This window comes from Typopeltis vanoorti, chromosome 26 (assembly GCF_054136105.1).
Source record: "Typopeltis vanoorti isolate ZY-2024b chromosome 26, IOZ_Tvanoo_1.0, whole genome shotgun sequence".
Classification (NCBI taxonomy): Eukaryota; Metazoa; Arthropoda; class Arachnida; order Uropygi; family Thelyphonidae; genus Typopeltis; species Typopeltis vanoorti.
In genome coordinates, this window is record NC_143574.1 from 17,280,066 (window position 1) to 17,294,009 (window position 13,944).

Below are 13,944 nucleotides of genomic sequence, written 5' to 3' on the forward strand. Positions count from 1 at the left end.
TCTATTCACACCTATTCTTTTTCTCTCTTATTATTCATGAATGAGCCATGTGAGAATAATCACCCATGTCATTCTCACATGACTCATGTTTCATTAATGTTGGCTCACACACACAAATATATATATACACATACACTTTTTTAGTAATTTAAACAAATACACTACAATATTTAAGAGTCTTCTTAATTATTCATTTCTAATATATCCTGAAACAAACAGATACCCCCCCCCATTTTGGTTTTAATCAAAAAACCCATCATGATTCATATATATAAACAGGAAGAATGGGAAAACATTTTGTGTCTTGCTGCAAGGTAAAGGAGTCCAAGAAGTTTCATCCTGATCTGGTGTGACATGCTACTTTTGGATCTAAGAAATGAGATAGAAATAAAACAATTAAAGACTAGACACCACAGACAGGAGTTCTAAGAAAAATTAGAGGAGTCAACAAATGGAATCTATGGCAGAATCATATTGAAAATAAAGATATTAGGAAGGAACCTGATATTGTTAGCATTCAAGAATGAGCAGAGCTAATCTAAGGCAGTAAGGCCAAGCCACACAAACCGAATGGAGAAGAAAAGTTAGGAAAATGTGTGTGTTTGATGCCAGAATATTACAGAAGACCCAGGGGAAGACCAATATCTGACAATATTAGTCATGACAAATAAAAGATTAGCACACATTGAGGGTGCATATCAAGAATTTGATGATGCAATATTGTCCCCCCCCCCCCCCAAAAAAAAAAAAAAACTGATATTATTTAAGGATCATCTGTTAATTCTTTTTTTTTTTTCCAAATAATTTTCACAATTGTAAATTTTTTTCAAATAATTTTGTTTATTAATGAGATGGAGAAGTAGCATAATACACATGTAATCAATTGTCTAGCTGCTATAAGATACTTCAAAGGATAATCTTAAATCTTTCAAAATCTTACCTAAACTTGACTTTTCTTGTCCATAAATAATCTAGCCATGCTTGTGCAAAGGCTGATCCAACAGCACTAGCTCCAGCACACTGAGAAGCATGTGGCAGACAAGAAAGAGTTTCAACTACAGGACTCAGAACAATTTCGACTGCCTTATGGACATAGCTGATGGCTTTTTCCTTCTTAGCTGTTAATGGAGTATAAAAAAATAAATAAATAAAAAACTTTACATTTCACGACATGTTTAAATTAATATTTATCCTAACTTTGACACGCACATGCAAGCACGCACACAACTAAAACTCTTTATTAAGAATTATACTTAATTACGCAGAATCCTAAATTATTTTAGGATTCTAAAGTGCTTTATGAATAATTATGAAATTATTCATACAGAATACTGAAGTAGTTATGTGAGCACTTGTGTAGTTCAATGGAAGTGGCATGTTGCATCAACAGAAAAAGGCCATCAGAAGAAATAGTGTCCAAGCTCGATTCCAGTTAGTGACAAGAGGAATTTTTTCATGTTTTACTAACTTACTTATGTACTATAACAAAGTGATAAATGTTTTGGACAAGGGAGATTATCCAAGGGAAATCAGAAATGCTCTTAAACATATTTGCTTGCTTCAATTCACAAGGAAATAAGTAAATAATATTTATTTAAAAGCCATATATTTCACTCTAAATATTACAGGTCATCATCAGTAGCACCTTTAGTTCACCCTGCAGAGGTCGCAGCTGATCTGACAGATACATGCAAATTGTTTATATAAATATTCTTACACATATCGATGTATAGCATGGAGGTCATGAGTGGCCGTGCATTCATATATTACGAGTGATATTCCACACTGTTTATGCAATCAGTTTTGGTTTAATATGTGATATTTCATAGTAAATTTTATCTGAGAGATACCGCGAACTCCGATGTCAGTATAGTATTGGTTTAGTCTTTTTTTTTCTTTGTTTCTTTGTTCAATAATTTCTAGATTGTAACTGAAAATAAATAAACCATCATGTATTATATTTGCAGTGTTTTTTCTTTAAGTTTTATCACATTTTAGCACATACTAGTAATGAATGTATCTCTCAGATACATGCGACCTATGCTGCAATTTTTTTGAGTGCGACCTCTGCAGGGTTAATTATAAGACAGAATGCAAAGAGTGGATTGATTTTAAACAGTGAGAGCTGCATGATGTTATACATAAAACAATGCATGGGGAAAAAAACTGAAGAAAAACTGTATTATTAGTTATTAACTGTATTAAAAAATTTTAATGATGTGTGATTAGAATAAGACTCTCTCCCATATCTTAGATATTGAGAGGCAGTCATTCTAATTTGTAATTTGTTTACTTTACTTGTTTTTCCACCATTACTGATTATTTTTCGTGTACCTATGAATGGCCAAGCGGGTACCCCTGGGGATATGCGTACTACTGGTTGGGAACCGATGCAATAAACCAACAATATAATCTAAAGATTTCATAAAAGAAAACAAAAATCATGATATTTAAAGGCAAAGAGCTTATTAAATCAAAATTAGTTATATATGATAAAATAATAAAACAAGTAGCATAATTTAATTATTTAGGTTGCATAATTTAGATTGGAGATAGGAGTGCAGGTGAGTGTGAATGAATTGAATAAAAGTTATGACAGATGGTGTGGATGATATACAGTCTCTCTTATAAGAGTCTTTGACTCCCTGGAGGTGTCTGATGATAATATCTAAAACATAAAGATGTAGAGATGAAAAAAAAAAAAAATCAGAAACCTGCAGAAGAATTAAAAGAGCAACAAATAAAATTTTTTTAAAAATGTTAAATTTTATAAAACAAGAGCCATTCACTCTGTTATATTGCTCAGAAATATGTACTGAAAAAAGAAAGATCAAATAAAATACTGAAGAAGAAAAGAAGAGATTTTTTTAAGAACTAAAGGATGCACAAAATTAGATCACATAAAAACTGAAGATATCCAAAAAGTTTGGTGATCATTGTTTGAAATTATGGCTGAAGGAACGAAGACTATGAAGCCAGTGCATTATGTCTGTTAATTGTGTGCTGGCTGATTTGACTGTTTTGCAGGATGATAAAAAAAAAAAAAAGTTAACCCTGCCACCTTCATATACTAGTTAACTCGCTTTCAGGTTAAAAAGTTCTTATAAGTTTCTTCACATCCTTGACAGGTTTCTAACTCAGGTCTTTCCAACCAAATGGCATTGGCATTAGCGTATGAGCTAAAGCGGCATGAAGAGAAGTATTTATAGTTTAACTGCAAAGATCAAGGAATATAGGATTATATAGGATGAAAAGATATTAGCTACCAAAATAAGTGGATAAATACAGACAGAGGGGAAGAAAAGAGAGAGCGACATCAACTGCAAGATGGAAAGACCAGTGAAAATGGAAGAGATAAATGCATACTCTTCGATTAGAAGAAGAAACGTTTTGCTAGGTGGCTAAGCTTAATACCTGCCAAACAGCTGACAGCATAAAATAGAGATTATCTACAATGATAATTTAAAATCTGACTCTTCAGAGTCCTATGCCATATTTCAGAATATACTCTGAATTTTAACTGTAGTGATGATTGTTTGCCTTTATCTGATTTTTGCAAATGATTTTGCTCAACCACCTGCTGGTTCTTTTTAATTGTGATAATTCTGGTGATTCTATATCATTAATATTTAACATCCTTGGCGATTCTTTACTGAAAGTGCTTAGCATCCACATTAAAGCATAAATTAAACAATTTTTTTAGTATAAATAATACACTATGTGTACATTATTTAGACTGAAAAAATTGTTAACTGTATAAAAGTTAAGTTTGCACGTTTGTGTGTGTATGTGTATGCAAGAGAAAGATACTTGCAGAAAAGCATACATTATTTTATTAAATTATTATTATTATATGCAAGTGCTTTCTGGAATGAAATAACTTTTCCAGTATAAATAACAGTAGACACACACCCTAGGACCAGACAGTCTGTAATAGTGCAAGGTTCACTATAGTGAATTTAGGGAAAATATACTGACCTCCAATTCCATTCCCAAGAAACAAAGCTGCAGGAAACAGAACCGAAGAAATTATGGGAAAATGGCAGAAAATTGTACACAAAAGGGTTAGTAAGGACCATACATAAAGCAAATAAAATGACATAAAATAATGGGAGACACATGAAAAAAGTGAATCAAATTATAAAATTAAATGCAGAACAAAAGAAATTATGTGACACATAACAAAGGAAATACCAGAAAATTGTAACATCACCAATGTCACTTGTTCATTATAGTGCACCATTTTGATATAGTGGTGTTCTGCTATAGTGCATGTCTACTGAATTTCATTATTCATAAACTTACTAATTCGAGCATTATTCAGGCATTTTTTCACTGGTAACATAGTGCTGAAGATATCCAAACTAACATGATAGGCAGTTTGAAACAAAGAGGCTGGTGCATATTTTTGTAAGGCCTACAGAAAACATAAAATGTATATATTTATGAGGATACATACATATAACATATATATATATATATTTTTTTTTTTTTTAAAGGAGAATCACTTATATGACTATATAGCTGAAAGTTAAATTAGAAAATAACTAATTTATTTTTAAAGGCACTACTAGTTTCGCCTTTCTAGAAGATACATAATACATGGAAGAAAAAAGAAATACAAAACAAAAAAAAACATTACTTAGGTACATCACTTGGATTCAGGACCAGCTGCGTTGTTGTTCTCGTGCACAAGGACATGGTCTGTGACCGCTATAGCTGAATAGCAGAGCGGTAACAATCAGAACGATTATGGCTGAGGTTGACATTAACATGAACAGGATTTAGTGCAATTTCTGTTGATTCCAAGATTTTTCTTTCAACTTCATCATAGCATGTTAATTTATTTTTAATGGTATTAATGAGAAAACAGACTGATAAAAAAAAAAACTATTAACTTATTGCTGACATTTCGCTGGTATTTTATCCAGCATTTTCAGCGAACAAAAACAGTTTGTCACAGTACACGAAACAACAACAATCTCGTATAACAATGGGACTAGTTTAAACAATTGCAATGGACAACACAAAGACTAAAGTTCTAATCAGGTGCCATCTATGTTGAAGAAAAAAAAACAGAGAGAGAGAAAGAAGATATTAATTAGATCTTAAGATGACTGTCTCCCAATTTTTGGTAAATTTATACAGCAATACTTGTTGAGGTTTGGAGTATGTTTCAAGGCTTCTGTTGATTACAAAAACAATCTCTTTGACTTATAATGACTTCTGTGTAACACTTTTGTTTTTCTTTTTTCAATTGATCCTGTGTGCTAGAGGTAGCTAAGGCACGGTCTGCCAGACCTGACTTGCCATAACAACAGTGCCAGATGTATTTTTTTATGTTCACTGATGAGGATGTCCACAGTTCTTCCTGTCTGTCCATAGGAAGCTCGATCACACGAACAGGGCACTTCATAGACTCCTGGTTGTGATGAAAAGATTCTGTCCTTGGGTGAACGGATGAGAGTTGCCAATTTGACATAAGATTTTTTGGGAGAGGGCGCTAGTGGGCCAAGTGCTATGGACGCAATTTGAAGAGCTCCTGATTCAGATAAGTTTTACTAGGAATAATTAAGTATATAAGCGTAATTGTTTAAGTAAGAGCAGCTGTAAACGTTGTACGCTACCGATATTATTAGTGTGGATTTTTTTTCTTGCCTAAACTAAATTACGAACCTAGTAACCTGCAGAGAAAAAAAAAAAAAAAAAAGGTGGCGGCATTGTCATTCCATGATTTTAATTTAGATTTCAGTCGTTTCGTTAAGTGTGAGGTCTGTTATATGTATTCCTTCGATTACATAAATGATTTGTGGATGTTTAGTGCAGATGGAAGAAGGGTGTGTGCGAAGTGTGACCTGAACGAGGAACTGATGAATGCGAATATGAAATTGATGACAGAAAGTGCTAGTACTGATTGTGTCACGAGTGCACGTTTGCAAGAGAAGGATGGTGAGAAAGAGAGGCGAAAAAATGTTAAAAAATCAGGAAAAAAGAAAAAGAGCGATTTGACAACCATAACGGATGTTAAAAGGGACGAAAGTGAGGCAGAAAGAAACGAAATTGAGAGAACGAATGAAAGTAGAAATGGTGTGATGCAGAAATCGCAAGTAAAAAAAATCGAAAGAATAAATGATAGCGAAAAAAGAATGAATGCTGGTGAAAGTTGGACGCATGTTGGAACGAAAGTACTGAACCAAAGAAAGATGAATGACAGTAAAAGTGAGAAGAATGTTAGCAAAAGTTGGACGCATGTTAGTCCGAAAGTACGGAAACAAAGAAAGATAAATGAGAGTGAAAGTGAGAAGAATGATAGTGAAAGTTGGACATATGTTGGACCGAAAGTACGGAAACAAAGAAGGATGAATGAGAGGGAAAGTGAGAAGAGGGGGTCGAGAGTTAGAAAGATTTAATGATAGAGAGAATGTGTCACGAAGTTCGGAAGGTGAATTGGATTGGATGAAGCAAGAAATGAAATGGATGCGGAATGAAACTAAGAGGATTCAGGTCAAAACTATTAAAATAAATCATGATGGCATGAAAGAGTTAATGAAAGATGAGCGAGTGGCGACTCCATTATTAAAGGTGTGCTAGAGGATAAAATGCACAAGGTATGTTTTCCAGGTGGTAAAACGAGTAGAGTGATTGAGGCATTGAATATGAGGTGGGAATGAGCAAAAGAGTTAATTGTATTAATTGGTACAAATGATTTGAGAAAGAACAAAGAGCATGTCAAAATGAATGTCAGGAGGCTGCTTGGAAAGATAAAAGAGAATAGTGTGACAGGAAGGGTAGTCAGTGTGTTGCCTAGGTATAATTGAGGCGGAGAGCAAGGATTATGAATGATATTCTGGCTGAAATGTGTGAGGAGATGGGAGTACAGTTTGTTAATGTGTGGAATGAGTTTGAGGGACGAAGTTAGCTGTATTGGAGCGATGGACTGCATTTGAGTGGTTATGATGTGAGTCGCTTGGAGAGACTGCTGCTGGAAAGTAGAGAAGTGAATAGAGAGAATGAATCAGATCGAGAGGGGAGTGATGTGGAAGAGCAGGAGAGTAAGACAGGAGAGATTGAAAAGTGGAAATGAATGGGGAAAGTGAGAGGTATGAGTATAAACAATGAGAGAATGGGTGTGCAAGAGGAGCAGGGAAATGGGGAGACTCAGGATGGACAGGGGGTACACAGCGTGAGAAAGGTGGATGCTCCAAGAGGAGGTGAGAGCATGTGTAGGCAGGAAAGTAATGGGATGACCAGGGACCAAGAGGAAACAGATGGAATCGCAAAGGGTTCTAAAATGAAGACGCAGAAAGGGAAATGGCCCCAGTCCAGCATGGAGAGATCACATCGAGTGAGTGGTATCAGTGGAACTAGCTGTAGATCCAGAAATGAGTTGTTGTGTTTGTATACCAATGCTAGAAGTATAAGAAACAAGGCAGATGAAATGGTTGCACTAAATGCGTCTGTGCACCCAGAGATTGTCGGAATAAGTGAGACATGGTTAGATAAGGATGACATCCTGATAGGAATAGAGATGGAAAGGTATGATATGTTTCGTGAGGATAGAAGGGGTAAAAAGGGAGGGGGAGTGCTATTGATGATAGAGAAAGAGTTATGTCCATACAAGGTCGAGATGCAAGAGGGAAATAGGGCCAGTGGTTTTGAGGCAGTATGGTGTGAGATAGAGGTGAATAGAATCAAATACTTGGTGGGATGTTGTTATAGACCTGGTAATGTGGATGGTGGTGATAGTGAAATGTATAGTCAAATAAGCCAAGCAAATAAGAAAAGGGTGATCATTATGGGTGATTTTAATTATGGCAATATAGACTGGAATGAAGAGATAGCAACCGGAAGTAAAGAAAATGAGTTTCTTGAGTTTTTGAGGGATAACTACCTCAGACAGTATGTAACAGAGGGCACACGAGGATTAAGGGTCTTGGATTTGGTCATCTCATCAGAGGATGTAATTATCAATGAGGTGTCAAATCATCCACCAATTGGTGAAAGTGACCATGAGGTGATTACCTGGGTGGTTGCCAGCAGTGCAAGGACCCCTGTGAAAAAAGGGTATATGTGGAACTACAAGGGGGGGGGGGTGACGGTCAAATTAACAAACTTAATTCCTTACACAACAAAGTGATTAGTTGAGATGAAGACACTATCAAAAAACTGAAGACACATTTTTATGGCCTTCCAAAAGCATATAAGGAAGAAGTTCCATTCAGACCCCTAGTAGATGCACAGACTCCCCTACATCTCGCCTAGCCAAATTCCTAGCTCATCTTTTAAGCTCCCACACTGGCCACACACAGCCTTCATGAAGAATTCATCAGATATTTTGATTAAAAAAAAAAAAAAAACTTAACCCTTCAACATAGAGACCTCATGATAAGCTTTCATATCCAGTCCTTATTTACTAACGTACCGTTGGATGACACTTTCCAACTGTTATCAGATGAGTTTCCTCCAGACACAGTTGAACTGTTTGACTTTGTCATGCACTGAGGCAGTTTATCTGCAGGAACCAGTTTTACAAACAGATTGAAGGAAACAACAATGGAAACCCCTTACCATTCACCTGCACTAATTTCTACTTAGAGCATCTTGAAGAATCCTTATTCACTTCAATACAACCCCCAATTTCAGGTTCGATATGTAGATGATGTGTTTGTCATCTGGCCAGACTCAGAAGAATTTCTACTTACCTTTTTAACCAAAATCAACAGCTTACACCATGCATCAATTTTACTATGGTAAAACAAAAGTGGACAATTAGTTAGCTTTCCTGGACATCCTCCTTTCCCGTAGTTCTTCTGATATACTTGCTACTTCTATTCATTGTAAACCTACTTCACAGGCTGTTACATACAGCAAGATTCAGCACATCATCCATCTTAAAAAATAGGCATCTTCAAATCTTTGCTCAACAGAGCACCTGTTATCTGCTTCAATTCCCAAGCTCTCCAACAAGAATTGAACACCATTTAGTGCATCTTACTAAAGAATGGTTTGACATTGAAGAAGTTTAAATGCATCTTGGACTCTTACAAGCCCATTGCCCAAAACCCTGAACTTGTATGGTGAGTCTCTATCCAATATATTGCAGGCATCTCTAAGACGACTGCTAAGATCCTGAAAAGATATAATTCCAACTTTTTTCCCTATCAACAAAATCTCCTCTTGGTTACCATTCACAAAAAATAAACAGCTCCTGCCCCTCTCTCTCTCTCTCTCTCTCTCTGGTGTTTATCAAGTTGAATGTGAGTGCCTCTGCTTGTACTTTGGACAAACAGGATGTTCTGTTGAAAAACGACTACAAGAACACCAATCTTATATTAACAACAATAAACCTGAAAAATCTAGCCTTGCTCAGCATGGAGTGGACATTGACCATGATATCCTATGGTCCAATATGCACCTTTTACATTAGTACAGGTTTAGATTTGAGCAGTTATTTAAGGAGAGAGTGCTGAAGCACTTCTACTCTGCCCAAATTTAAATTGGAAGGACTGTCTTTCTATTGCCAAGATTTGGGAGAGTCTCAGCCTTGTAAATGACAAACAATAATGTTCTCTCCATTTTAATTATCATTTTTTTATGTTTTAAATTTAATACAATGCTGTGTCATTTCATTATGTAATTAAATTAAATTTTATTTCAAATCACTTCATTTTAAATTTAGGCCTTAATTGTAATCTTATTTATTGTAAACCACCCATTAGGTGGCATCTGGTATATGTGGCTCAGCTCTGTAAATAGGATTAACATTTTTTGATGTAGCTTCACCTTGTGATCATGCTGATGCACTAATGATGACCAGTTCGTTTCTGGTTGAAATATTTGCATTAATAAAATTAATACATTTAAGTGAATATGTGTGCATAAAAGAATAAAAACTTTGTGATTCCTTTTACAATACTCTTTCCTCCATTTCTGATGGGTTTCAGAAATGGAGGAAACATTTTACCATCTTCCTGATAAATATTAGGAAGGTGGCATTTCGATATTCTTACAAAAGTCTTTCCACGAGTTTTGTTCAACTACTTTTACATACAGCTTAGCTGTCTTACATTTTTCTCTGTATTCCTTGAGCATCTACCAACTTGCTTGCCAGGAACTTTCAACATACTTTCTTCTATTCCTGGACTGCTCCTTAACTTCTTTTTTGTCTGCCATGGTGTTCTTATTTTTATATCATCACAGACAATTTCAACACATCTCCCAAGCTGAATCAATCAATGCTTTCTTTAGAGTTTGTCATGGAGACTCCAATGTTTGGTCCTAGTTTCTGAATTGCTTCACTTGAACAAAGTTTCTATAGTTGAATCTATAGTTCACCAGTAAAAGCTGCCCAACTTGAATTCTTTTTAAAACCTTCTTATATATTGTTCTTTTCAATGTGATATTCATTTTTATTCTATTTAAAACTAACTGATAATCAATTCCAGTTTCAAATCCTCTGTATATTCTTGTATTCTGAAATAGCAGGAAGATATTGCTATCAAGAATAACATAGTCACTGAAGCTTTTCTTATTTTTTGTTTTCACACCATGTGAACTTGTACATATCTTTATGCTGGAACATGATGTTAGTAATGACTAGTCCATATCCTGAACAGAAATCTAGCATATATCTAATATTATTATTAGTCTTGTCCTTTTCTCCAATTTTTCTCAAAACTTTTCTGTATGCCTCAGGTTTACTTCCCTCTCTGCTGTTTACATCTCCAACAAGGACCAGTTTTTGCATTTTCGTTTTATGACTACACCTAAGTCCATTACATTTTTTCCTGACTATAATATCTATTCCTTTTATTTGAGCACTTCAGAAAAAATAGTGAGACTAAAAAAAGATACAATCTCCATACTCCCTATAAAGTACATAGAAAATTAGCATTGCTCATCCACTCTTCAAAGACAAATTTTACCTTTGGATCGTATTTCGCTCTTACAGTCTCTCTAGTTCTACAGATTGTCTTGAGATTTTCTACATAAAATCCAATGGGGCAAAAAGCTTCATTAGTATAGAGTAGCAAATGCAAATCTGTAAGACTTTCTGGAATCAGCATCAGCTCTAAAATGAACTCCCGACCTTAACAGATATGGTTATCTCTAGTTCACAAAAATAAGTAATGTGACTCAATAAACTAAAAACAAAAAAACAAACAAAAAACTTATATAAAGAAAAAAAAACTTAGCTTGAAATCATTACACATAACCTTATATCATAATAATGTTACAATTCATGCAAATGGCTCACTACACTATGAAATCTCAAGGTCAAACCATTGTGACCCATCTAGCCCACAATCCCAAAATTAACTCTAATTGATTATTCTTTATTTGATAACTTAAAAGAGTCACTTACATGAGCATCACTTAAATGCCTATGAGGAATTCTAAAAAAAGGCATCAAAGACTGATTCGAGACATAACTATGCACTTTTCAAAAATGCTTTTGATGTCTTGGTAAAATGTATCCAGAATCAAAGTAGATACAAGGGAAAATGAGCCCACATAACAAGTATTCTCTATTATTTATATGAAACATTTAACTTACTTAAGCATTTCTAGTTTCATTTATTAAAAAACAACCATTACTTTTCAACCTGTCTTCAGATTTAACATTTAAAACCACCTTACTTAATGATGTGATATATATAAATCACAAACAATGCATGGATCATCTATACTGTTTAAATCTAACTGCCACCAATAAATACAACTTAAGTATGTAGTTCTGATTGCATAACATTGGTGTTTTGAATGTTTTTTTCCATGTGGCTTTATCGTGTCTTTCAAGGTCTACAAAACATTATTAGAGAACCTTGTTATATTCCCATAATACAACATATCATTCATCCCCAAATCTATTTTCAATATTTTTCTGAATATCTTCTGACTAGCTTACATAAATTTTGCCTTGAAAACTCAATAAGAAAATTCCATACAATTGCTATTTGGGTTTTGTTTCCCTTTTTTTACAGATGGATATTATCATCATCATCATCAAATTCCTGCCATGTACCCTCAAGGAGATTCAGGCCTCCATGGAGTCAAAAGACTCATCATGGGAGGCCCGCCCTAGAAAACATACCACTTCTTGATCTCACTGACCATTCGTGCTCTCACTACTCTATCAGGCAATGCATTCCACGGTTTAACCACTCTTCATGCAAAGAAACCACTCTTCACCTTCTTGCTCACAACTTCCTTTTGTAACTTCCAGGGATGGTCCCTTTTTCTCGCTCCTTCCCTCTATTCCACCATGCGAAAGAACTCCAGTGTCAACCCTGTAACCACTTCTCAACAGTTTAAAAGTCTCAATTATATCATTTCTCCTTCTTCTATTCATCAAACTCTGTAGTCCACATTCCCTTAAACTGTCTTCATAACTAACATTGTACAGTTCTGTAAACATCTTTGTTTTCTGCCTATGCACCCTTTCCAAGGTTAATTTATCCTCTTCAAATCCCGGGGACCAAATTTGAGAACAATTACTCCAAGTGTTGTCCAATCAGGGCTTTATATAATGGGATGATGATTCTCTTAACTCAGCAGGTCAGCATCCTTCTCAGTATTGCAGCAATCCTCTAGGTTACCTTCACCACCTTTGCTATATGCTCCTTAAATTTCAGGTTTCTATCAATCACCCCCCCCCCCCCCCAGATTTCTTGGCTCCCCTACCTCCTCCAGTACAGTTCCTCCGACAGAGTATGTAGCCTGCCATAAATGCATCACAAACTTCAAGACTCTACATTTTGCTGGATTAAACTGATACCCCCCCCATTCATTTGCCTATCTGTCCAGTTTATTCAAATCCTCTTGCAGGAATACCACATCTGCACTATTACTAATAACCCTTCCCAGCCTCATCTGCAAACAACTGAACATTCCCTTGCAATCCACAGATAATGTCATTGATATAAAGGTTAAACAATATAGGTGCCAGTACTGAGCCCTGTGGGACCCCACTTGTAACTTTCGGCCTCCTTGATATTGTCTCCCCCCCCACCCCATACAGAACTCTGATACTTATCAGACAGATAGCCAATCCTGAATTCAGTTCACTAACCCGACATCTAAAGCCATGTGCTGCAACTTAAATATCAGCTTATCATGTGGTACCTCGTCAAATGCCTTTCCCTCATCAACTGCTCTTGTCACTTTATTATAAAAGGCAATCATATTACTAAAGCAAGAGTGCTCCTTAACAAATCCATATTGACTTTCACAGATAACATTACACTCATCTGCCCAAAGCTGTATATGGTCCCTCACTAATTTCTCCAAGATCTTAACAACAACTACTGATGAAACACAAACTGGTCTATAATTTGACACTTCCAGTCTGCTACCACCCTTATGCAATGGCACTATCTTACCCCCTCCTTCCACTCCTTAGCCAGACTTTTATTGAAAAGCCAGATCACTGGAGCTGTCAGTCTTTTTGCACATTCTCTCAAAAACCCCATGGTAAAATTCCATCCAATCCCACTGCTTTATTGACATCCAGAGTATTCAGTATTTGAAACACACTCTCCTCTTGCATTTCTAAACCCTGAATCTGCACTATCCCCTCTAGTATTAAAATCTACTTCTCCAGGATCAAACACCCAATAAAGTGTTCATTGAACAACTCCACCATGTCTTTTGCATCAGTCACTCTATTCCCATTTTTATCCAACAATGTCTTTTACAATCTTCAACGTACCCTCTATCTGTTTATAAATTTTGTGCTTCCAAGAGAAATATCCAGAAGAAGAGATCAGTCATATCAGGAAGAAAACTTTTTTTATAAGTGAGGAGGTGTCATTAAAGGGAATGATGGTGAACAGCGATGTGATATCAAAGCTAACCAAAATATGAGAATTATTTAGCATTAAATTCTCAACAGAAGTTTTACAATGGATAGGGTTTTTTATATAAAAAGTGGCATGACCAGTA

At 35.4% G+C, this 13,944-nt stretch overlaps 1 protein-coding gene across 1 annotated transcript in view; it reads right to left on the bottom strand.

Annotated features, from left to right (window-relative positions):
* LOC150092367 (uncharacterized) overlaps window positions 1-13,944 on the bottom strand; it is a 151,161-nt gene that overhangs the window by 43,456 nt on the left and 93,761 nt on the right. Inside the window, exons 8-9 of the mRNA XM_090414852.1 lie at window positions 4,306-4,417; window positions 941-1,118 (exon numbers count right to left, since the gene is read on the bottom strand). Of these exons, the coding sequence (XP_090270978.1) occupies window positions 941-1,118; window positions 4,306-4,417 (290 nt within the window). The remainder of the gene's footprint in view (window positions 1-940; window positions 1,119-4,305; window positions 4,418-13,944) is intronic.